This window comes from Molothrus aeneus, chromosome 1 (genome assembly GCF_037042795.1).
Source record: "Molothrus aeneus isolate 106 chromosome 1, BPBGC_Maene_1.0, whole genome shotgun sequence".
In the NCBI taxonomy this organism is placed as follows: Eukaryota; Metazoa; Chordata; class Aves; order Passeriformes; family Icteridae; genus Molothrus; species Molothrus aeneus.
This window is the reverse complement of record NC_089646.1, coordinates 71,454,982-71,481,836: the sequence shown is the minus strand read 5'-3', so window position 1 is coordinate 71,481,836 and position 26,855 is coordinate 71,454,982. Positions and strand designations below refer to the sequence as shown.

The window sequence follows — 26,855 nt, the reverse complement described above, 5'->3', positions numbered from 1 at the left end:
CCAAACAGAAAGATGGTTGCCAAATATTGTTCTCCAGCTGTCATAATTTTCCAGAGTGAACTGTATTTAAATATTCTCTAAGGACTTCTGGTCATAAATATTTCTAAAAAGTATACACTTAACTCATGCCAATCAATATCATAAAGCAACCCTACAGCTAAATTAGCAAAGTCAAGAACTCATACTTATTGACTAAACCCTGATATGACTTGTACCTAAGGCTCCAAGTCTTCAGCTTATATGGTAATAGTATTTCTGTTTTCAAAAGTTGTGCATGCTGATCTTACATTTTTATATAGAGGATTAAATACTTTATAGCATATTTGCCTATTGAGAAAACTCATTTGCCTTGAGGAAAAATGCATCCTCTTATGAATTTCCTTTTACTTTACAGGATACTGCATTTCTGAGAACCAGGATCTCTCCTGGACATTTCAAAGGACTACATAGAGGACTTACTTTATTCTCAAGGGACCCAAGTTAATGTGTTTGGACTTTTAAGTCAGTCGTAGTATACGGATGTGGACTTCAGGTAGAATGAGCAATGCAAAGAACTTGTTTGGACTTGGTGTCTCCTTGTATTTTTGGGGACTGATGGACCTTACTACAACTGTGCTGTCAGGAAGTACCAGGCCCCTCACTGAAGGGCAAGAAGACAACCTGTCAGACAAGCTGCATCAGCGTATGAAGAGGAGCTGGGTGTGGAACCAGTTTTTTGTTCTGGAGGAATACACAGGAACTGACCCTCTCTACGTTGGGAAGGTAAGATCCACAGTGGGAAGATGTCTGTAAGAGTGTATCCGAGTATTTGCAGATTGTGGTGAAACACAGGATGTTTCCTCAAGTGCCTTTGCCTTCTTTCATCCTCATTAATTTCACTTCTGCTCCCAAGAGCTTTTGCCCCATGTCACCTCTGTTTGGGAAGAATTTCTGTTTCAAGGGGCTGTCAATATATTTGCCTATTTCAAAGAGATCTGCTGCATCAATCATCATCTGCAATTTGAGGTAGTGTTAGAAAATCTGCAGCAATTTTTCCAGGGACTCCTACAATGTCAAGGCAAAGCAAGGTTATATTGACATATAAGGATTAGGAAAGAAAGGAAGAGTTTGTGATCATGCTTCTGTCCATGATCAAGTCAGCTAGAAACTGCAATTCAAAATCAAATTAAGTAGCTAGTTTCCCTTGAAAACTGACATTTTAGGGGTTTTTTTTCAGTAAATCTTCAGGGTCAGAGTATATTCTGGCTTACCACATCTTGACTGCAGGTTAATTTTGTGGACTACAGAGAAGTTGCTCCACATCTAGAAGGGTAGATGGGCACCTCATTAAATTCAACTATGAAGGGCCCTATTTTTAGATCCCTTATGCCCCAAGAACCTACCCATCATTACAAATATGTGTAAAATATATTCCTGACCCCATCCTGTACATATACTTGGTAAAATTTTGCATTTACTTTTCTGTGTCTCTTTGAGAAAGAAGTTGATTGAAATCAGACCAGTGACGTCTGTTGTCACAATCTTTCTCACTATAACCATCCTCCTTTTTTGCTTTTAAAGACCTGAATGACCGACCCTGTATTAACCCTGTTATTCAAGGTGTTATGGTCAGCGTCAAGTTTGCTTCTATTCTACACCAAGGTGACAAATCTGGACAATAATGCAGAGAGAGTTAATGTGCTTAAGTTTTTGAACAATACAATCAAGATTTACATGCCTAGAATATCAGATACAGCTATGAGAGAATACACATAGGTATATATGAAAAATAACTTAGAAAGTATGTCAGAAAATAATTCCTTCACATTTCATTGTTTATATTTTATGAGATATAGGCTCCGGTTTTCTTTCCAAGCTATCCATCTGCAGAAAAAAAAAAAAATATTACATATCCGGAGGCCCAGTTTGGACTCATATTTATCATTCTACAGCCCCATAGAGCTAAACTGTGCTCTCAGTCACACCAATATAAATCAAAGTGGATCTGCAGACTTCAGAAGACCTCCTCCTGATTTATCCCTGCATGACTGACAGCAAGATGTACTCACCTTCCTCCCACAGCAATGGCATTACTAGTGATTGCCTCCAGATGAGACCTCATTAGTCTTCATTCATCTGTGCACCTAGCTTTTCAGGTCTTGAGATCTCTATTGAATAAAGAAAGTAATATTTGTTTTCAGGCAATTCCCAGCTTCGGAACAAGGGCCAGACTTATTATTCCATATTCTCAGTTACATCTGAAATGACTTCAGGCTCCCACTTGTGAGCCGAATCTTAGGTAAAACACATATGGGGAGAAACCAGCTCATCTTTTAGACCTGCTGTTGTCATTAGGAGCACACATATTTGACACAGTCAGCAGCACTCCTGAGCTTGCCACTGCTCAGCTTTGCCCAAGGGAAGGACACCAGGACACCAGGACGTCTCCTCATGGCCTGTGCCCGCCACTCTGAAGCCCAAGCTGTCTTCAGGGAGCTTCTCCAAGGCTGCCTGGGCTGCTGGCTGTGCTCGCACCGGGGTGCACAAGGGCTAATTAGCACCCACGGTGAACAGGGCCAATTAGTCCCATGCACTGCTGAGCTGACACAGCTGGATCCCTCGGAAGGCCTCCTAACTCAGCAGAGCTCCGTGTCGTCCCGGCACCAGGGAATTCTGCTGCCAGGAGGAGCCTCTGGGGCTCACGCATTCCATGGTCTCCCACCCCCAATGGGGTGGGGAGCAGCCAGCAGAGCAGTGGGATGGGGGCTCTGGGGCTCTGTGAGGCAGAGGCTTCCCCTCGCCTCACCCAGCCTGAGGCACAGGCGCTCTGGAGAGGCAGCAGCCTCCCACAATTCATCACCCGCCTGCATTTGCACTGCCTGAGTCTCAGGGATGCTTGGGAAAGGGGTCAGCAGGGAATAGACTGTGGGGTGAATTAATTGTTCTGGCAGGCCAGAAATTTTTCAGCCCAAGTCACCCCAGGCTGGCTCAAAAATAGCTCTGTAAGGCTTGCACAGAGTGGGGCGGAGGTGCAACAGGGCTTTCAGTCTGCTGTTGGCTGCTCACACCAGCCCTCCAAAGCAGCCCTGGGTCCCATACCAGGCCAGGCAGGGCCTCTTCTTACTGATGTCACCCACAGCATCCTGAAACATCCTCAAAGCCAGGCCTTGGTTGTATCCATCTGCTCTCTCCAAGCCCCTGTCAGAAGGAGAAAGAATGCAGAGCACAGAGCCAGCTGTACAGCTGGTTCTGGCTGGTTCTGTATGACTGGAGCAACCAAAAAAGCACCTTGACTTGAACTACAGGTCCAGGCTTGCCTAATATGATTTCCAAGGCTGCTATGATTCTGTGAACTTCCCTAGGCAACTGTTAAGGCAAGGTGCAAAATATGTTTTGGACAGAGAAATGAAAGAAACTTCCTGACGCGAAGTCAGTACAATTTTCCTTTTCTCCAGTGGTCATGATAGTGATTTAAAGTACTTCAGCTTCAGAGGGTTCCTGGTCCTGTCACAGATAAATACAAGGCTTCAGTTTTCCTAGAGGTGGCCATTATTGGCTAATAGGATGAACCAGGGAAACCAAAGCCCCTTCATTTGCTACAGCAGGTATTTTCCACATTCAATGAGCAGCCTACACTGTGTCAGTAATTGAACTGGGAACACACTTCACCATTTTGCCATGTTGGAGACTCCCTAACCCTATTTCAAAGAAGCATTTGAATCACAGCAGCTGAATAAATGAATAAAATGCAACCTCTCTGCAGACTATCAATGTGCATCAACCACACTCACTCCTGCATCCTTACAAAAATCCCCTGCAGGTGCTACCTCACTGGAAGCAGAGAAGAGAGAAGCACATCAAGGATGGAGTCATAGACTCACAGACTGTTTAGCAGAGCTGTGTGGGTTCTCCCCTGAGCTGCTCACTGCAGTGCTACTCTCTTCCACATGCCCTTTGCCAGGAAATGTGTCATTCCAATGCAGATGTAACATCCTTATTTTTTTGTACTGTTCTCATCAAAGGAGCAATGCGGGTTGACACAGTTAAAAACTTCTCAGGAGTTATCAGCTTTATTCCTCCAATAACCCATTCCTTAATATGGAGGAGGAAGTAAAAATTAATTCCTCCTACTCTGTATCAACCACATGGCAGCACAATTTATTGTACCACCCATAAAACAGAGCCAACTTAAAACTAGATCACCTTTCCAACACAGTGACTTTTACACTCCAAACTACAGCATCCTGATATTAGGTTTGGTGTGAACTTCAGTCCCTTCAGACACCAAATTCTTTCAGATTTATTGCAGTCTGGCAGTGTTATGTCTTTTTGTCTTTTACACTCTTTTTTGCTTTGTCTTGAAAGAGTGGGTTATACAAGAAGCTGCAAAAGTGCTGCTAGCATTTGTTACTTCCTAGCCTTGGTTGAGACCCAATGTTTCTAACAAATCACAGCTAGACAGAGATCCTCTTGTACTCCCAAATTCTTAACAGCATGCCATGTTCATTCCTTGTTTGCTCCCTTCACAACTGCATTTATTCCAAACAGGGCTTTGGGCAGAAAGTGTAATTTAACCCATAAGTTTGATTCATTATTTGCTTCTAAGTATTCGGAAAATTCCTGAACATCTAATGCTATTTCAAAAAATGCTTTTTTTTTTTTCTTTCTCTTTTCCTTCTTATATTTCTCCTTCATTTTCTTTTCCTGTTCCCATTCCCTTTTTCTTTTCCTGTTTTCTTTTTTCCTTGCTTTTAATTTCTTTTTTATTTTTCTTTCTTTTCTGTTTCATTTTTGCCTTTTGACTTTGCATTTGACTTTGCCTTCCTCTCTCTCTTTTCTTTTTTTTTCTTTTCCTTATTTAATGAGGACTTGTTGGTGTTCCGAAACACATTTTCTTCCATCAAGCCCAGCTCTAATTCCCCAATCAGGTCTAACATCTGTATCTGTCTCAGCAGCTGTATTCTTTCACTGGAGCACTAATGCACTAAAACAAATGCCCAAGACGTAGCTTAGTGGTTCTGAAGCAATTTGAAAAGCTATAATAGTGTCCTCTTTCTGGAAGTATCCTGTTTACTAGGTCCTACAGCGATAATCTCTGAGTTATGGGTGTTTAGGGTAAATAATGACAACCACTGTCTTTTTTTAAACTAATCACAAGATGGTATTTCCTGAAGATATACCAGTTTGCAGTCCTGGGGCCTGCATGTGAATTAATACACATGGCAGCCATCTAAATTTAACTGTTTACCACTGCCAAATTTTTCTGGGCTTGTTCTTCCACCATTCAGTTAATACATTGCCTGAGAGCTGCCAGCTTTTCTCCAAAATATCGATGTTTCTCAGATGCAGTAGCCTCTGCAGGGATGGAGGCAGAGGAGGAAGTGAAATACCAGTGGCCTGACACAGCCATTGTCACAACCTGCACCTTCAGCTCCTGCAGCCACATTGCAGCGCTGCTGCCCTTAACATTCGCTGTCCCAGCACCTGCTTGGAGCCCATGGGCCACCTCTGTACAGACCTGTCTGCAGGACGGGATATGCCATGGAAAACCATGGGATCCCTCCTCATGAAAGCACTCTTGCCCTAAAATCGGGAGGGTCCAAGTTTTGCATAGATCACCTGACCTACCTGAGAAGCTAGTAAGGCAGACACCCTTTGGAGAATGAGTTTCTCCCAACTAGATCCTTCGCTGGGGGAAAAGGTCTTTCCACTCCCCAGTCAACAGGATTGTGTGCCCTAAAGCAGCTGAGGAGCTGCTTCAGTGGCACTAGAAATGCTTAGGTCAGATAAGTCATTTTGCCCACATTCCTATTAAACTTTCTCTTATGTAATAAGTTATTGTATATGTTCTTTATGTTTTAAACAGCTCAGAGATGAGATTTCTTCTTTCTTTCTTGACAGAATAGTCTATAATCAATTGTACAAAGTTTGACTTCTGCTTTTTGACACAAATTATGCATTTCTGTTTGCATTAATTCTTCAAATACTGTGTTCATATATTCAGTCTATTATTCTAAGATTTTTCTCTCCAGTTCAAATATTTACCTATGTTTGGCCCCATCTTCCAAGATTACTCCCATCTGTCCTTTAAGCTCATCAAAGCATTAAACACATACCTAATTCTGACCATATTTCTGACATAATTTGCCCATATATGCATTTTAAAATGTGTTTAATTGAATCCAGCCCACTTTCACTGCTTTTTTAAAATTATTATTTATCCTTTATTCATCACCCACAATGATAATCACACTGGAAAACAGTATTCACATGTGAACCATTTTGATTTTTGTACCTCAAGTCTATTGCCTTCCTGTCTTTTGGTACTGAATGATTACTGCCACTGGGCATTGATCTTTATGCTCTGTTCCTCAAAGGCATGGAAGTATGAGCATACCATTGTGGATTTTCATAGTGTGAGTGAAATTAACCAATTTGATTGCTTTTGATAGTCATTCTAGTATTTCATGGGAACCAGGTGTTTAACAGAATATAGTCCCCAGAATGATTTGTTTCCCTGTTTTAGATTATAATTAGTACTGTGTTTACTCTTGCTCTTTTCTGTTGCATTCACAGTTATCTGTGGCTGCTCAGAACTAATTAGCAGTCATGCAATAAATCCGTTTGCTAATTTCCTAGAAAATCTGGGATGGTTCTCATTTCTATAGCCTGCCATGGGCATAAGCAACTGTTTTTTGCTGCTTAGCTTACTTACTGTTTGACAATACTCCTTCCTGAAGATGTAAGGATCCAGACTAATTTTATTACTAAAATTTAATGGAAAAAGATTAAAATATTTCTGAGTCATAACACGTACTGTGTAGCTCTTCCATTCTGCTTTCCCCTTGATCCCGAACAGATTTGCCTTATTTGCCCCAACATTATGCTACCCCTGTAGTATTTGACTCCTCTTAAGCCAAGTGAGAAATTACAGTCTGCAGCTTTGCTGACCTCACTTTATCCTAAATCTTCTCAGTGGCCATTCTAACAAGGCAAAAGATAATTATTGTGTTGAGTGAAATTCCAAAAAGGCACAGAGCCTGTTCCTGTTTGGGTGCCTCTGCCTTTTCTTTTGGCACAGCTGTGGGTGAAGAAGCAGGAAGACAGGAGAGGGTTTTTAATTGCAGCTATGCGATACAGACTTTACTATGCCTCTTTCAGCAAAGCGAGTACATTAGAACCAGCTTGTGAGTCCCGACAGTGAGACCAGAATGCTGGGGATGATCACGTGCTCAGTGTTTCTCAGCAGCTGCTTACCCAGCTCATGGTCTAATTGAATCCTGTTCCTTTCCACAGCTCCACTCTGACATGGACAGGGGAGATGGCTCGATCAAATACATCCTCTCAGGAGAGGGAGCTGGCATTGTGTTCACAATTGATGATACGACAGGGGACATTCATGCCATTCAGCGGCTGGACCGGGAAGAAAGGTCACAGTACACCCTCAGAGCACAGGCTCTGGACAGAAGAACAGGCCGGCCCATGGAACCAGAGTCAGAGTTTATCATCAAAATCCAAGACATCAACGACAATGAACCCAAGTTCCTGGATGGACCTTACGTAGCCTCTGTTCCGGAAATGTCACCTGTGGGTAAGACAGATTTTGTGGAGTCTCTTTCCCCTATGAGCAAATTGGAGATGGTTGCCAAAACACAAATTCCCTGACTCCTTGATCTCAGCTTCTGCCCATTGGGCAGGGGCTGCAGGACAGAGGAGCTTATCCTGGGGTGCCTGCTTGCTGTAGAAAAGAGACAACAGTCTTCACATCAGTAGCAGCTACTCTGAAAGAAAATGTGTCAAGGGAAGCCTGAGAGATGAAAAAGGTGTGATTCAAACATGCCATGTTTAGACAATTTGTATAACATAGTGCCCCTTCTCCTCTGGCATCAGATGGTAGAAATAATAAAATCCATTGGACAGCCATTACCATCCTGAAAATAACACAGTCTTAGCAACCCAATCAATTTCAAGGGCTCCTACTGTCCAGGAGCCCTTGAAAACAGGGAGACATGAAAACAATCATTATCTCCTTCTTATTCATGTAAGCCTGTACTAAACAAAGTTCAGTAAATCCTGAGATTCTGTTACTATTTGCCCTCCACTTTTACAGAATGGGATGTTGAAGACACTCCTGTTATTGCAATGCAGAAGAAAAACAGCAGCCTTCCTATTTTCCTATCCTGACACAAGTCAGGAGAAATCATTTCCATATAAGAATTCAAATAATCACATAAAATATTGGGTTTTTGGACTTTTTTTTTCTTTTTGAGTTGTCTTTGTTTGCTTTTCAGCTCTGTGACATTGCTGCAGAGATAACAATATCATATAAATTTCATGTCCTGAAGTTACAGATATGCTTCAACTTCTCGTTCTTCAATATTATGTTGACATAAAGCTAGAGAGAGGCATCAAATACAGAAGTTCCAGTCAGTAATAATACTTTTTGATGGTAATGGCTAGCTTGAATTCAGATTTATCTTCAAGTGCTTATCCAGTAACATCAGATTTGTTTGTAACACAAAACATTATGTAGAAGGCTAGATACATTCATAAAGGCATTGTCTGATATTCTACGGAGTCAAAACCTACACATACTTCAGTTGTGCCTCACCTTCTCCTTGCTCTTGATAAATTACATCACCTACAAGCCATTACTAGCTTCAGAGGAAGCAGACCTTGAAAACCAATTGAAAAAAGAAATATATATGCCTCTGTGTGGGTTGCAAAGGCACTTCAGCAGTGTATAATCTTTAGGCCATACAATGTAAACTGCAGTCCCACAGAGAGATTATCTCTGAGATACATCTGTTCACGCTCACTGTTTGTGTACAATTTCCATCCTTCAGTTAACCTACAGTATCTATGGGCCTGTTAAAACAGTTCATGATTTATGTCAGCAGAGCTATGGAACTTCTTTGAGCTGCCTCCTAAAAATATTTAAAATCAAGACAAGGGAAAAGAAGCAAGCAGTATATAATTACCATCTCTCTGTCAACCATAACAAAGTACTTTTAGTTCAGCAATTCTGTAATTGTGGTCCATAGAGTACTTGCTCTTTTACATCTTCTTATAGAAGCATGATGAATTAATACCTATTAATTCCTTTAGTGCTAATGAGCTACAAGTATGAACAATAAGTACAAGCACTACGAGCATCAAGTGAAAAAGTTCGGTGTGGGAAAGCTCTTGTTAGGCATTTCAATTTACTTTGAACTGTGTACTTTTCCTGCCAGCTCTTTATCCCACAAAGTCTTACCTTGATGGTTTTTTTGTCAGGCACCTCTGTTATCCAGGTGACAGCGACAGATGCTGATGACCCAACCTATGGGAACAGCGCGAGAGTCGTATACAGTATTCTCCAAGGACAACCATATTTCTCTGTGGACTCTCGGACAGGTATGTTATTTCATCAGGGAATGAGTCAGTGTGGAAACCAAAAGAAAAAGTTGCAAGCAGAAAAAAAGGGCAGTGCATCATAGCTGTGGTCAGAGAAATGTGGCTTGGAGCCAAGACAGAGCAGCACTGTGTGAGGGGTAAAGTAATGCTGTGGTAGTGAGCTCCAGAAGAAGAATGTGCTTTTTGCAGTGATATATTCCTTTGAATGACCATATTCTGCAACTCAGAATCTGGATAGGTTTGGTGCTGTAAATACTCTTGGCTTCTATCATTGAAAAATGTCTTAAACAGATCTAGTTGATAACAAGGCTTAGGGGGAAAAAAAATCTATGAACCAGCCAGGACTGGAAAGTGCAAGCTAAAGGATGCAGTTATCTGGAGTAGTTTTACCTAAGGGTATTCTTGTTAATAACCTTACATTTATCTATAGGACACCCTCTCTGTTTCGCTTGCTTTCTCTCTCTCTTTTCTGTATACATCCAAGGTTTGTATTCAAAAGTGGAATCTGACAGATTTTGACAGTTTCTAAAGGGCATCTGTACCACTAAGGTCAGAAACTCATGAGACGATAGTCACTGCAGAGCCCTAGGGGACAACATAGGAAAAACACTGAATAAACTTCTTCCAAAGTTAGCAGTTTACAGTGTAGGTGCTCTAGCCAAAGACAAACTTGTATATGGCATGCTATTTTCTCAGTTTTGTTTATATTTACAATATAAAAAAGCTACTAGTGCTCCTTTGTAATCGGGTGTCAACGACAAACAAATAAAGGTGTAATAATAGATTTGTTGAGAACCAAATTATTTCTAAGAAAGCAAAAGATCAATATTCAGGGTCAGATCCAGAACAGATTTAGCCACTAGAATGCAGCTTATAGAGAAGATAGGCCCTTAAGTCCAAAAGCATGTACTTTATCAGTATTTAACCCAGAAAAGGTCTTTTTCTCCTCTGATTAACTTCCCAGTCACTTAGACCTGCATCTCTAGAGGCTCAGAAATGCCTCAGCCTTTAGCTGCCTCAGCCAGCAACTGGACTCCCATTTAGGGTAAGCACTGTTGTGAGCCAGAAGCCATTTCCCCATGACAAACACAGGACTGTAATCAACTTCCCCTGTGCAAACTCACCTGTGGGATTTGGTAGCTCACAAAATGCAATTGCAGCTCTGACGTTTTTCTAAAATAGAGCTAGAGCATAAGTGACCAACAGCTCCTTTGTACTGATAGATAGTGATTAAAACACCCAATAGTGGACAACTCATTTCAGTACAGTCCTCCTCTAGTAGCATTTGGAGTCCTTACCATTTACCTCCCAACACAGACTCTTGGTTCCAGAGGCATGCTCCTATTCCTATTCTATCACTGTCCTCACAGGTGCTGAACAAGTGTCTGTGAAAGCACAACTTCAAAGGAAAGTTGAGAGCCTCCTCCTCCCTTTTTCCAGAACACTTTTACAGCCTGACCACAATCATATTCTCCTAGAAGATAAAAGAACTCTCCCACTTCCTAAGAAACCATCTTGCTGTTATAGAAAAAAAGGACCTTTGCTCTTTACTGTTTCCTTAAGAGCACAAACCTCACTCACTTTAGTGAAAGAAATGGTTCCAGTACATTTCTTTGGCAGACCTGAGGACCTTAACCTTTCCCATAGCCTTTCCCATGCCTTAAGTATGGGTTTTATGTTCACCACCATCCTCAGCATTTCTTTGCTGACTGACTGTGTGCAGCAGCACCAGATGCTCCCTGCTCTGCATTGCTGCATCTCTGGATACCTGATCTGGTTCTGAGTCCTGGTGTCCTCTAGGGACTGGAGGCCCCAAAGATAGGCATGGCAGAGCCTGGAGTTTAGGCACTGATGTCTTTTTTTAGCTCAAGCCAAGAGTGGAAATTCCCTACAAAGTGTTCATATATGTAGAAAATAATTCCCAAAATGCTAAGTATTTTCATATATTATTTATATATCCATGGGAGCTGAGGAAATACAGCACTTCACAGGAGGCACTCAGCTTTGCAGGATGGGACTCTGAAGGGCCCCACACACGAAGATTAAAGCAGTGCACTGCGAGCTGTTCCATACCGGTCACTATTTCTTCCCTTCACACACAGCAATAATTGCCAACACAATATCTTTTTACTGCTTTTTTATTAAACCCATACATTGTCTTTCTGCTAAAAATAAAGGCTAAATGCAGATCAGTCAAGTTAATAGTGTCTTGATGTGCAAGTGCTGCCTGTTGAACCGTGCGACTGGGATGGTGCCTGGGGCTGGCGCGCCTGCCCCCACCCTAAGGACATCCCAAACGTGTCGCTAGCAAGGGATTATCCCATGGCAGCGCATCCCCGGGCTGCACTGCCGGCTGCTCGAGGGAGCACCCGGAGGTGCTGTGAGGCTGGCTGGGGCCGGGAGGGCTGCAGGAGGACAGCCGGGGGACACGGAGCTGTCCCGGGCACAGCGGCAGCGCCCAGGAAGGAGCGCCCGGCAGTCCCGCGGCGCTGCCCGGGCCGGCGCTCGCAACCTCCATAAGAGAAGTGTTGCTGCCACCTGATGTCCTCTCGCAGAAGTGTTACCCCGAAGGGAAGGGACGCCCTGCGGTCTGGGGGAGCACGGTGGCCCCTCCGGAGCGGGAGTAGCGGTGTCTCCCCGCACTCTGCACTCACAGCCCCAGCCTGGGTCCCGGAGCAAAGCCCCTGGGCTCCTGCCAGGTGGTCTCTAGGACTGCGTGCTCTGGAAAACTTGTCTTGATGGATCTTTTAACAAAGCACATCACTTCCAGTGATGTGCAGAGTTTGTCATTCTCAGCAGAGCCTTTAATTCGACCTAGCGCACTGTTCCCAAAAAGCTTTTCCTTGGAAAGCAACATTTTAATTTTGAACGTGCAGCCTGTCCCGGAGCTGATGCATTTTAACTGGCTTCTTTAAAATTCACACCTTCTGTTAACCTAGATTCCACTTGGGTGAGTTTTACTCTGCCAGGAAAGGTGGGACTTAGCGCAGAGCCTGGAGTCATTCTTGACACAGAGAGTAGGATTCAGGAGCAAGAGCCCTCTACCCTCTTCGTGTATTCTCTAACAGCCATTTTCTTTTGTTCCCCAAATGCCTTTCCACCCTCAATCTCAGGCTTAATTAGAACAGCTCTAATGAACATGGACCGAGAAGCAAAAGAATATTACGAAGTGATTATCCAGGCCAAGGATATGGGTGGACAGCTGGGAGGATTAGCTGGAACAACCACAGTCAACATCTCTCTCTCTGATGTCAATGACAATCCACCCAGATTTCCACAGAGTGAGTACACTTGGGGCCACGACAGGAAAAAAGGGGTGGCTGAGTTTTGTGTTTGCTCTCATGACAGCCATTTTCAAACTCAGGATAGTGACAGCTAGAGATGGGCAGAATTTCAGATTTGATATGGAACTCTCCTTAAAAAAACGTCAAAAGGAATTATTCAACACCTTGCCTTTCAGAAAAAGTTTCTGACCTCCAAAATGATCAAAAACAACACTTTTTTTTTAAAAGGATGGGAAATTAATTTACAGAAAAAGGCAGGAAGGAGAACTTTTGTTTTTAGACTGCTCATGGCCATTGCCTTTGGCTACTAATTGCTGCTCTGATTGTCTTTTCATCCTATCTCAAGAGGATGTCTCTCAAATCAGGGACATGTGGTGGTGCTGGAAGTTGAAAGATAATTCATTCAACACTCCAGCCAGGCCACAGCAGGGGAGCGTCTGGGAGCTGTGCTGCCAGTGTGGAGTGAGTTGTCACACAGGCTGTTCTCCAGGAAAGGTTCATCTAAACCTTGGCAATATACAGTTAAACCCTAAAATATGTAACAGCCATACTTAATGGATACAAAAATAGGCAGCTCCACTCTTACCAGAAACACAACTTTGTATTTACAAAAGTGAACTTCAAAACAAGATTTGCAATATTTTGCCCTTTGTTAATAAGATTTTTATCACATTCATTTACATAATTCTATATTGCCATTAAAAATTTGAAAGAAGCTTTTCAGTTTTGATTGGACTAAATCTTCCAAGGGATGTAATTTAGGATTTTTAAAGAAAACGGATTCTTTTAGTGGTGTAAATCAATCTTAGGCCATTTTGGTTTTGACGGTTTTCCCATTTAGCTGAGTAATGCAAACTCCCGCAGTTCTTTTTGATAGTATTCTTCTTCTCCATCTGTTACTGCATGTTGCACTGGTAAATCAAAGTATTCCACTAGGATCAGCAAGAACTCTCAACTTCCACTTTTCTTCTGTTAGAGCAACTTCTTGAGCACGCCATTGCCAGCTGTGTTTTGAAAGTGTCATGAATTGTAACTGATATCAAACTTTTGATTAAGAAAAATTACAATTCATCAAACCCCATCCTTGGTGTTATTCTGCTTTCTTATGCTTAAAATAGCCTTCTAAAGTTGGTGCAATCAACAGAGGGGGTGCATCAAGGAAGGTTTGAAAGTAAAGCATGATGCCAGAGAAGTATTTTAGGTACAGCATTTATATTTTCAAAATACACTTTTAAAATAGCAGGTCGTTCTTTCCCCACTCTTGCTGTTAAGCAAATTAGCAATGCAACAAATGTGGTCAAGATAGTATTTGTAGGGAGAGGCAATACATTTTAATAGAATAACTGGTAAATTCCTTCTTCAGGGCTGAAAAGAATTTTGTAGGGACTTGAGAAAGGATTTGTGGTGCTCAAAACTTGTTTAGTCCTGCTGTACAAACTGATCAAATAAAGAGATGCCTGTCCTATTAAATCTGTTCCATATCCTGCTTTATATCATGGCTGCAACAGCACTAGTGCTAATTGCCCTATTTTTCTAGTTGAAGTTCCTATCTTCAGATGTATTGCTGTCTTTAAAAAAACCCATTCAACGAACCTGTTGCTATAACAAACACCTAAATAAAACTTCCCCAGGAAATTTAGCTGGGCTGTGGCTTTTCAAAGGAAATCACATGGCTGTCACAGCTTTGGCACACAGGTGCTAAAGACTCTCTGCAGGCCATGCAGTGTCGTGGCCTCCCTGTTCCACTGCATTGCTTTGCAGTTGTTTTGGTTCCTCTTCACAGCCTGTTTTTCCCCTCTCTCCCTGTGTGCTGCTTGTGCCAGAGCATTATCAGATGAGTGTGCTGGAGTCTGCTCCCATCAGCTCCACCGTGGGCCGTGTGGTTGCTAAAGACCTGGACGAAGGCATTAATGCAGAGATGAAATACAGCCTTGTGGATGGAGATGGACTGGATGTCTTTGATATTAACACTGATCCTAATTACCAAGTTGGCATCATCACTGTAAGAAAGGTAAAAAAGTTTCCTTTTTATAGTGATTTATATGGCTAACTGTCCTGGTTACATTTTATCTGTGGAATATTCCCTACGCCTGCAATAACTTGGTTCCCATTATGTGACAGTAGCCCCTTTCTGGCTGTAAAACACAATTTCTTTAACATTTATTGCTAAAATATGAAAGCAGACTGCATTCCTAAGAACAACTTTTATAAAGAGGGAACATCATTAACATAAACATGTCTTTTCCCACCAAAGGAATGCTCTGACTCCTTATTTATCTATTTAAATATTCTCTGTAGCTTAATTATCCTACAATGCAAGATATTAGATCAATATTTGCATTTGAACTGTACATATTTTTCACTGTGGTGTTCCACAAACAATAATAAAGCATGCCCTGGAATTATTTATAAACCAATAAAACCCAGGCAATGTTTATTTTTTTTTTAATTGCTGCTTGAAGATCCATAAATGTTAATTAGTCTAGAGGAAGCTGTCTCTAAAATGGCAGCTGTGAAACTGCTGGTACTCTGTACCACAGTCTATGCAGGAAGGCATTGAGTATTTTGCTTAGGCTCCCTGCTATGGGATATTTATTCTACAATCATACATAAATGTTAGAAGTTCAACTCTGTTTCTAGGTTATGAAATTGTAACCATATTTCTGCCTAAGCATATCTAGTGTACTAATAAGGAAGTATAGTTTCCATTTAAATGGCCTGGGATTAAATTGTGCACTAAAATGGAACAATACAGGGGAGAGCTTTGACCTTGCAAGCCTGTATGCCCTAGAGCAAAGCATTTAAGCATGTATTTATGGTCACCTTTCCCCAGCTCTTTTTTTGTACATATTAGTCCCTAAAGTTAAGCATATCGTCTGGAATGAAATAGATGTTGAATGCAAACTCTGATGTAATTTTCCACTCATTTATCAATGAAACAAAATAGTTTCTTTGCAGTAAATGTGTCAATAAGCTTGACCTTTGCTATTAGGAATTCAATTTTGCTACATGTTCATGTATGTCCCGAGGAGTTACAAAATGTATGGTATCAATCATACCAGATATATACTGGCATCAGGTACATATTGCTCAATCCACCTACTGTACACAAACATTTGTAATATTTTATATATGTCTCCAGCTTTATGTAATGCTGAGATTATCAATAGCCAAACACTGGGAAAGTTGTCCTTTGAATCCCCTCAAAAAAAAAAAAATCAACCAGTGTCAATATAAAAGGATATCAAAATGGGAAGAGAGGGAAGAGAGAATTTCTAAACCAAGAATGAAATCTTTTTTAAAAGTAAGCAAAACTTCCCCTTTAATTTTTCTTTACAGATTTCCCAAGCAAAATAATTAGCACTTCTAACACAGGCATCAGAAAGCCAGAACATACAGTTACTGACAAGACTGTTGCTTGTGGTGTTGTGGCTACTTATCAGCCTACTAATCCCACAAATTGTTGAGCACCTCCTGAAGATTTACAGTACCTTCCAGGCTGCCTGCCTGGGAGAGTGATGTTCACCCTACCTTCCTCTTCTGCCTGCTTTCCCTTCTGCACTGCCCATGGAAGGCAGTGGGTTACCCAGCCAGCACAGCACACAGGAGAGCCCTGTCCTGTCCTGCCTTCCTTCCCTGACATTGCCTGATCAATCACTTTCTCACAGTGGGTCTTGCTAAATTCGCCCCTGCATGGTGCCACCTCTCAGTGCCTGTGTCAGCGCTGGCAGAAAGAGGACAAGGACGAGGAGAACTTTCCATGGGCTGCCTCTCCTCTTCACTGTGTTTTGCAGCATGCTAAGTTCACAGGAGTAGGTAACTTGCCTGTCCTCCCCATGGGACCAGCATTGGGAAGAGGTTTGAATGCACCCATGGGAGAAAAATCTGATGAGGGGGACAGTTGTGCTGAGGCATTAGCACAGGAGAGAAAAGGGAGGGAAAGTCATCTTTGGCAATGAAGGCAAACAGGAGCATCAAAAATTCAGTGGTCTAGCACACTTGTCTGATTTTTCTCATGACTTGATCTAGGTGATTATGTGTTTTAATAATGTAATTGGGTTTTATAGCTGTTAATTCTGTCTGTGATTTAACTGCTTTTTTTATAACTTAGCTTTTTAGTGTGCACACAGTGTTTCTCATGCAGTTTTCTTCACCTGGGAAACAATTCAATATAATAGCCTCTTTCTTAGTTTATGTTTAGGGACCTTTGCATTGCACATTCCTTGCCAGATGGACAATAAGTGAAACTTGATCCTGTGAATATCTTACTGCTATTTTACAACTCATAAATACACAACTGGTAGATAATAATGACTCTGCAGCCAGGGATATTACATTTGTAGACCTCACCAAACCCTAGCTGACAAGTGCTATGCCTGTAGTAGTCGCTGATGTACCAGGTGGAGCTAAAGGCAGCAGGAGCAAGTTTCAGATCACTTGTTTGTAGCTGCTGCCACAGACTGCACAGTTTGTACTGCCTCACTCACTGAGCAGCATCTCCAGCAATACTGGACCATCATGTCCCCAGCACAGAAACCTGTTCCCATTCCAGTCTTCATTCCTCACTCTCATGTACTAAATGCTGAGTGATCTTCAGTTTTATAATTTCAAGAATGCCAGTCTTTAGTCAGGCATTCCTATGCAGGACATCAGTACTGGTAATTTCCTGTGAAAACATGAGCTTTCATATGTCACTGCAACATGTCCATTTCTGAAGAAGGAAGCTGTTGGGGCAGCAGACAAGTACTGAAGACTTGGTTGGATCCAGGAGGTGTTTTGAGGCCCATGCCTGAGCATGGAAATCTTCTGCTGATGCTGCTTAAACTAATACACACCTCATGGCTGCAGAACTGGGCCAGCTGCCCCATTGAGCAGGACAGGAAAGAAGTGGGTTATGACTGGCAAAGGACAACTTTACTGCCAGTCATGATCTTTGTACCTTTGACTTCCAATTGCTTTGGCATCCTCCTTCTCTTTTATTTTGCTTCCCATCTCCATGTGTCAGTCTGGTGATTGGTCTTCAAATAGAAAGAGCTGAATAGAAGAAGCAAAGGGATTGGATGGAAACAGTAGATATCTTACTGCAGTCGAAATGAACTGCTGCTGTGTGTGGTAATTCCATACATGAGGCTCAAATCCTTATGTCCATATAAAGCTGCTCTATTTGAAAACTACTCATATAGCAAAGAGGGGTATGCCCCGCTGGGTGACCCTGAGATTAGCCATTTCTTTCCTGGTACAAGATTTGTCTTGCTCAGAATCTGTACAAGCTGAGGGAGTTCACTGTGCTGGTTTTCAGCATCAGACCTGCCCAGATTATCCAAGTAAGGGGTTGTGGCCATTTAACCACACTGCAATTGCTTGCAACTTCTGACTGCAACTTGAGAAGTGTGACTGTATCCTCTGTGAGCTGTACTTCATCTGGTGGCATTTTTTTATATTTTGGACTGACCCTTCCATACTGGTTTGTCAAATCCTTACTGTAATCTCTTACCAAGACTGGTAAGTAGTACATTAAATATGGAATTTTTCATTCAGATCTAAAGAAGGTTTTGGAGATGCCTTATTTTCTTCAGGGATCTGTAAAAAGAAGGTGGAAGGGAGATGAAAAATTTATTTATTGAGAGGTTCAGTGTCAGCATTAATTACTTCTATATCCATGTATACCAAATAAGTAGTTTTATCTAGATAGGAAATCAAATTCAGGTAACTACTAACAGAGTAAGCTGGCCCCCTTTATCCATTGTCTCGGAAAGGAAAGAAAAGGGAAAAGGGAAAAAGAGACCATTCTCACTCCCTGCTTCAAATAATACTTGAGTATTTAATATTTCACATTTCATATGAAGTGAAAGAGTTCCCAGAGGAAGATATCAGGAATACTTTATAATTAAACTGCTTTGAAATTAATCTGTTCTCTAGGTAGGGAACAGATTCAAATCCTAGCACTCATTACACCTGGATGATCAACCCATGTTTAGAATACTTACTGAAAGGAGGAGGTGAAAAAAACCTCACTTCTAGGAAGGATGGATTATGGATAAAAACTGGAACAAGAACTTGAAAGAGAGGCTGACCATGTTCCCTACTCCCACTGGAGCCCCTTACCAGCTTGGCAAACAGGGGTCTTGGAGACAAGACTCTGGTGTCCTCAGGGGAAAAAAGAGGATGCTAACTGGGACCTCTACTTCCTGTGTGAGCATCCTTGTTCCTGCCACTGGGCCCATTTTTGAGGAACCAGCTGCCTACCTTATTTTCAGGTACTCCCATTAGTGTCTGCTTCTTCATGTATTTTCCTCAGAGAGGCATGAAACACGTTGTGTGAATCACAATGCAGTGGCAGGGTGGCTGTTTATATTTTCATTTTAGCAAGAAGAATGAAAGAATATGTCTTTTGAAGTGATCTGCAAGTATTTCTCCTGGCCTTTTCAGCTCAGCTATCAAATTCAAGACAGAAAACGTATACAGTGCCATTTCTAATACTACTGTCTTTCAAAGCTTTTTCTGCATCTGCAAATATTCATCTTTGTTGCACTTGAAATTAAAAGTAATAATGATATGGCTCAGTGTGCCTGATGGTAGATTTATTTTTTTCTCCTCAGCCTTTAAGTTTTGAGAGCAAGAAAAGCTACACCTTGAAGGTAGAGGGTGCCAACCCTCACCTGGAAATGCGGTTCCTGAATCTGGGTCCCTTCCGTGACACCACCACTGTCCACATCAGTGTGGAGGACGTGGATGAGCCTCCTGTGTTCGAGCCCAGCATCTACTTCGTGGAAGTGCCCGAGAATGTGGAGATTGGAACCACCATACAGATCATTTCTGCCAAGGACCCAGACGTGACCAACAACTCCATCAGGTCTGTCCTCTCTTTGTGTGTTGCCCCACAAGCAGTCCTTAACACATCTGGTTGGTGGGGCAGTGGTGAGTGAGAGGGACTCCTTCTTTCCAGCCAGTAGTGGTCATCAGTGGGTTTGGCAAACCAGACCTCATACACTGAGGGCTCTGTCAAAGCGATGCAGGAGCTCCCCCTGTTCTGTGGTGTGGAAGACATCAGCATCAAGCCTTGCAATGAGCTGGTCAGGCATGTCCTGACATTAAAAACAAACCTCAGAATCTTGCCTGTGCTGGCACAAAACCTGACAGCGTCGCTGAGGACCCACTGCCATCCTGATGGCAAGGGGATCAACTTGCTTCTCCTTTTTCCCCCTTCTCTTTCAAAGCTTGCCCTTCTCAACAAGCTCAAACATGCAGCTACTTTTGGAGCAGAGCAAATGCATGCTAATAAATATCCAAGAACTGTTAAATTATCTAGTGTCTGGTCAAAGATACAGAGTTAGATATTCCCATAAGGCAGTAATAGAGGTAAAGGTGCATTTACAACCATGGGAGCTTCATAGGTGCAATTCAGCAAGGAGCCAAAGGAGCAGATTTGTGTGATCATAGCCCTCTCTTCAATAGTGGCTGCCAGCCACTGCCAGCCCCATTTATCACAGGAGGCTGTTCTTCTCCAAGGCCAGCCCACACAGAAATTTTCACTACCTACTAGTGCAGGCACTTTGATTATCCCAGGAGGTTGGCTGCTCCTCTCGTCTGAGAGTTCCAGGTGTTGAGCTGCTGTTTGAGTACCCATGCATTGGCCCAGCTTCTGAGATGCCTGTGTTCAGGAACAGTCCTGGGAAATACAGGAGGGAGTTGAAACATTGAGTACTAGGATTTTTTGAAAAAAGTAAAATCTAAATGAGCAATCCTGTGGGCTTCAGCTAGAAGATCTGAGTAGACACAAAGCCTGTTCTTCTTAATGGTATGGCACTCTGTGTTGCTGGTCTAATTATTTTTTTCATCTCTGCTACTTTAATATACCTATCTTTTCTGCCTACATTATAAGGTTATCATACTTCTCATGACATTGCCTAAAATTCCTCAGTAAAACTATTATACTGTCTGCATCATAATTTCATTACCCTAAACTTTTTTCCATTTGCATCCTATTTTGCTGATTGAATACTGTCTGGCATCATCTAAACCCTGCAATGCAAAAAGCTCTCTGCTAATCTGCTTAAAATAGTATAAGAATAATTCTGAGGACTATCAGAGGGTAGAATTGATCATTGTTATTTTTAATGAGTTTTTTCTTAGTTTTTTTCAGAGCTTTGCAGTGACTGCCCTTGATGAGCAACATTCTATAAACCACAGAATCCATCAACAAAGATACATTTAAAAAAATAGTTGTAAATATGCACAGACTCTTTTGTAACTCTGTTCTTTGACAACTTCCTTCCTCTTTTCTCTCCACCTTCCTCCTTTTCCACTGCCCTTTCTTCCCTCATTCCTTCCCTTCTTTTCCCCCATGTTGAGGTAAAGGAACAGATTTAAAAAGTAATAATAAATACCATTTGTAGTACTGTCTAAAATGCAGATAGTAAGAATTAGTTCTTGCCTTTTCTGTGGTCTCCTCCATTCATTCCAACTCCGTGCAGTATCAATCTGGCAATGTTTTAAGCTGAATTCTTCTTCAGCTTGGCTTGCTTTGCACAGGGCAAGGCAAGCTAAGAAAGACAATAATCCCAAAGATTTACTATGTTGCACAAGCTGAAATCCATCTCAAATTTAAACTGTGACCTGGCTCAAATCCTCACTTTCCCAGCATCCAGTACCTGGCTCCCACACTGTGAAATTCTGATGGCTGGAAATATGCCATGATTGTTTTTAAATTATTCAGGAAGATTATCTAAATAGTACAGTGGAAACAAGTGTGCAGGAGCAGGTACACTTAACAAGAGAACTTAGCTGGAGAATCTAGAAAAAGATCCACCTGTGCTTCTTGACACCGGTGCTTAATTCTGAACCACTAATCACAAGGCTATAGTCAATTCCAGATACTCATTGGCCTTAAAATGTCAGAGAGAAATTATTTTATAGCCCTCATACAAGAATAATTATACCAAAATATAGGAACACTCATACTTATTGTCTAAATAAATCAAATGCCTGAGGAATCTTTTTATTGATGAAGAGTTAGGAAGGACTGGGAGGGAAAAGGATACAAACCTGCCATCCCTTCCTCTTTGATTGTTCTGAAAAAGAGTGTAAAGGAATTTCCCAACAACATATCTCAATAGTGTTTTATATCCTGGTTTAATAAGTCCCTATATAAAGAAAAGGCTGTCATGCTTGTTCCAGTGAACGCATTCATGCTGAAAGGAGAAAATTCAGAAGAATGAGCCCTGTTCAGTGTCTGTTGTGATAATGCTTTCAATTCCCATCCACTCTGATGGAAGTACCAACACAAAGGACAGAAAGTCTGGTCTCTGTTCTAGGCTGTGACATTTGCTGAGGCCTGTGTGTAGCTTTGGCCAAAATATCCCTTGCCATGCTCCCTCCCAGTCAGCTGGGAAGGCAGCTTGCATAAAGTGCCTTTAAGAGCAAGGTAATGCCTGTGAAGGACACTGAGTATTTTACCCACCCTGAGAAATCATCCCTTTGCCCGAGTACTGCATTACCTCTGTCCATCAGCTGCCTCCCTGCCCAGGTTTTCTGGCCCGCAGGCACCACCACAATCCGCCATTCAGAGGTGCAGGAAGCTGGTTCCCAGCACTGAACTGACACAACATTGGTCAGGAAGGCTCAGTAACTACAATGAATCAGCCTTTTTCTGACTGGATGCTGTGAGAAAGGCACGCATCATCCCCCTCGTGCTGACACAGCCCCATCAGTAACAGTATGCTTCAGGATGCAGGTGGAGCTTTTTCCCCTCAAGAAGGAGAGAATACAGAAGAAAAGGAAGGGAATGGTTCCTCCTCATCAACCTAGGTGCTCAGAGAATGAGCTGATCTGAAGCCATTTTCATCCTGTCTGAATTTGCCTAGAGACAGGGCATAATTAGTTCTCTCAGAAAAAGAAATTATACTCCTCACTGGCAGATTTTCTCTGTAAAGCAGATGTTCCTGCACTGTTCTGTGCCATACTTTGAGGCTTCTTCCTCTACATTTTCCTGTCTTCCAGCTCCATTCAAGTACTAACTGCCCTGAATGCCATTAGCCACATGAATTTTTTCCAGCATCTCACTCTGGACCTATGCAAGTCAAAGGAGCACATAACTAGGTTATGGAAGAATGTGGATCTGCTTTGTACGACACTGTCCCCACTGCTGGGATACTTTGGTGGCTGTAACACACAGTTTTCACAAGGGTTGCATAATATTTTTCGTATATGCTCTTGCAGATACTCGATTGACAGGAGCAGTGATCCAGGACGGTTCTTTTATGTCGACATAACATCAGGAGCACTGATGACTGCAAGACCTCTTGATCGGGAGGACATTTCTTGGCACAACATCACTGTATTGGCCATGGAGCTGAGTATGGAGAATGCAGACTGTACATAGATTAAAGAGATACAGTAGACAAAGCAGGCTGAGAGACCTGAATTCAAAGTTCACATATTGTTATGCATTGAGTGGGAAGGCGCATTAAGTGAATTGCTCCTCTGACATCAACCAGCGAATACTGCATTTTATTTATTTTTTTATGCTTATTTTCACAGGGTGGTGGGAGGCATAGAGGATGGCAATTAAATGCAGAGTCCTTCTTTTTCAATTCATTAGCATTCCAGGGATTTATTTAAAACTCTTCCTGATGTGTTTCTGGCAGAGCCCTCTCACTTCAGAAAGCCAGGCTAAAGAAAATACTGCAAAGGCTGCACAGCTGCTAGAGCTGCCAGTCCTGCCTGGGAGGATTGAGTGGTGCAGGGATGGGTAGGCAGCAGTGATCCTACACTGCTAGGTCGCTAGTTGAAATCTGCTCTGGTTCAGCAGCAAGTAAATGACATCGCCATCTGCTTGCTACATAAATAATTTGGGCCAGAGTGCTTTGGGATCTTCGAGTATGCTGAACTCATTATGCATGTGGGTTTTACAATGAGCTAAAACTCAGCTCAGGATTCATCTGTGCCGGGTATTTTTCAAGGCTGTGAGAAGAAGGAAATGCTCATTTCATTGTGTCAGTATGAAAAATTTAGCTGAGTTTGAAATGCTCACAGATGTGAGCTTCATAAAGGAGCTTCAGATATATATGCAAATAAAAGGTCCACCTAGTCTTCACCTGAAATTCCTTCCGTTCACATAGCTTTTGCTCAAGATCTCAGTTCATCTGTGAGGGGCAGCAGCTTTTCTGCAGCTTGGTGCCAATAGCTGAGTCATTCCTTGTGTCTCAGAAAGCTTCCTGCACATCTAGGCTGTACCAGAGATATGGAACACTTTGAGAGGAACAAAGTTTCAACAAGTTTGCCCAAATTGCAATCGGCCAGCTTGAAAGCCGGGGAAATATTTCACAAGAGTTGGAGTTACTCTGCCCCATATTTGCAGGCTATTCCAGCGCATGATGCCTTTCTGTGCCCTTTTAAGTAGTGAAAGTGGTTGAGAGAATGGGATTTCACCCCCATCTGTTTTGACACTATTTTTATTTGCAGCCACCAGTGGCTATTGCAATACCATGAGTCTGTAAAAGCTGCCCCTGTAGCAGCATTGAGGGTGAGAGCAATAGGAAGGCATGTCTTCCTTTGGATCCCTTTCCATCAATCCTCTGTCAGTTTTGCTTTGTACATGTGCAGCACAATATTTTAATTTAGTGAATAGTTTCAAAAATTGCATAGCTCCGCACTCCTGAATAGCCCTAAAGGTCAGATCAATTATTTCTAAGAGTGTAAATTCACCTGCCACAACAGCAGGTGTGTTAGCAAGATGTATGTATGCATATGTGGGAAGCTGAAGGATTACATTACAAATTAGGGAGAAACAACAGAGTTTGAGTATTATCCCAATGACACAATGCAATACATGTTGTGAACTGCAGTACACTGAACATTTAATAAAAATTCCAGAGTTTATGCAAACTCTCTATTGTTTATATGAATATATCATTTCTTGCTATAAAGGGAGATATATTTGGAGGTAAATGTAGAAAATGCTACAGCTAAAAAGAAGATTAAATACTAATATTAAAGAATTTTCTTGATTTTTGCACTTCTTCTGATCCCTTAATATTTTTTTCTTTATGATTACAGTTTCATTTTATCATTAAATAAAGGGGGGAAAGACGATTTGGGGCAGACAAGAACAGTAAGAAAAACAAATTATTCTGTAGCCACTTAGTTTGGAATTTGTGAAGATATGTGAAAAGATGTACAGATTTACTGACAAAGAAAGTTAATGCACCAGTGGGACAGAAACATCACAAATGATGTCATGCAGAATGTAAAATTTTCATTGCAATTTTAAGCTTCACTGAAAGCTTTTCTGTTCAATTTCATGTGTTATTACATTTTAAACCTCTCAGTACAAAGTATCAAAGACTTGACACTATTTTTGAGTTCAAGGAACATAAATTTTGAGCAAAACCATCTCTGAACTGGAGATAGAAACTGCCATTTTTAACAAGTTCTAAATAACAAGTCTGTCCTTAAAACAGTACCTTCCTAAATCATGCTATCAGTAGGGAGGTTCAACAAAGAGTATTGCCCAGTTGAAGGACAATAAAAAAAAATGGGGCATTGTCTAAAACGTTTGCTGTAGAAATAGTTCATTGGACTGAACCAGGTTGAAGTCTTTTACAGAATTGCTTTGTTTGTAAAATATGTGATTAAATGGGGAGCCAGGCTAGACATAGAGCAGCATTTGCAGCTTCACTCTGAGTCACACAATACCCAAGTCACCACAGTTGCCAATGGGAAAATGTGATTTAGCACAAGCACAAGCTAGTAGTGGAAAACCTGATTTACCTCTTGAGCCAAGTGAGGAGCAGCCTCTTCCCCTTCCCACATACTGCCTTTCCTTACATTAAACCTTCCTTTTCCAGATAACCCCTCACAGGTGGGCAGCGTCTCTGTGACAGTGAAAGTCCTGGATGTGAATGATAACGCGCCAGAGTTTGCAAGATTTTATGAAGCTTTTGTTTGTGAAAATGCCAAAGCAGGCCAGGTGAGAAATGCTTGCACCCCCAGGGGTTGGGAAGGATATGCTGTCCTACATGGAGGCAGCATGCCAGGAAGGGTGAGTGTTGGGAAGAGCTACTCACACATTTCATCTGAACTCTTATCAGCAGCCGTCTGTGCTTCATTCCAAAGGCAAGAATATCCCACTGGAAGGAGCATCATATATAGTACCTCTTCTGTTTCTCCCACATTTCTTTTATTCTCCCAAAGTAGATTCTAGGCTGACTGCACAATACATTTCATAGCTGAAATAAAGCCTTCCCTTAGGCATGTGCCAGCAGGCAAAGAGCCAGTGTGTCCTGTAGCAGCATCAAAGAGAGGAGAAGTGTTATGAGAAGTGCCACAGAACCAGCTTAGGCCACGTGTGACAGACAAGGCTTGCTACTAAATGTTTTAAGAGCCTTAAGCATACCTGGACTTATGGGAGCTGGACATAACTTAGTACATCAGGTTCTAAGGGGTGCCAAGCAGAATATGTTCTGCTGTGAACTGGAGATGACAGGGAGTCAAAAGCAACACAAGAATTCCCGTTGCATGCACTCTAAAGGAGCAGCTTCAAGCAAGCGGTGAAGATTCTGCTCCTCCGTTCCAAAATCACATCAAAGCCTTTGAACAAGGTCATCAGTGCCAGAGATAGATGTGAGCTCTCCCTGGCTGGACCTGCTGCAAGCTCTGCTGCTGATTGTTTGTAGGGAGCCTCTTGCTCCACCACCAGGGTCCACGGTGGGGACTGATGCCTTCTCATGCAAAGCTGACTAGCTTAAATAGCACTTAAACACACAGACACACCTCTCATGATCTGTGAAGGAAAAGTTATACGAGTAGTATCACTGTGTGTTTGCTGAAGCTTCTCCCAGCTGTGTGAAACAGAATGAAATAGCTGCTCACTGCTGGGGTTGCTGTCCTTACAACTATCATATATAGGATATTTTCATCTCACCAGTTTACAGATCTTTTTAGTAATATAGGCAGTAGAAGTCATTGCCTAGACCTTTTTTCCTGGTTTTGAAGGGTGAGTGTCCTAGGTAATAAGCTGTTTAAGTTCAATATTGTTATGAATGCTAATCTGGATTACTTCCTTCAGCAGGAAACACTAAATTCTATTACCACATTTTTAAAAGTTCTGAAATCAGTTTTAACATGGTGAAAGAGCCTTTATGGGTCTGACATTTGCCTTTGAACCCCAAAATAATTTTCCAGTTAAAAAAATCC

The 26,855-nt window shown here is 41.9% G+C and overlaps 1 protein-coding gene across 2 annotated transcripts in view; it reads left to right on the top strand.

The window, feature by feature from the left end:
- The window catches only part of CDH20 (cadherin 20), a 118,724-nt gene that overhangs the window by 80,762 nt on the left and 11,107 nt on the right, over positions 1-26,855 (top strand). For both annotated transcript variants that reach the window (XM_066559370.1, XM_066559379.1), the window contains 8 exons: positions 395-762; positions 7,276-7,570; positions 9,256-9,375; positions 12,489-12,656; positions 14,483-14,670; positions 19,259-19,512; positions 22,878-23,014; positions 25,508-25,629. In XM_066559370.1, the coding sequence (XP_066415467.1) occupies positions 520-762; positions 7,276-7,570; positions 9,256-9,375; positions 12,489-12,656; positions 14,483-14,670; positions 19,259-19,512; positions 22,878-23,014; positions 25,508-25,629 (1,527 nt within the window). In that variant the 5' untranslated portion in view covers positions 395-519. The remainder of the gene's footprint in view (positions 1-394; positions 763-7,275; positions 7,571-9,255; positions 9,376-12,488; positions 12,657-14,482; positions 14,671-19,258; positions 19,513-22,877; positions 23,015-25,507; positions 25,630-26,855) is intronic.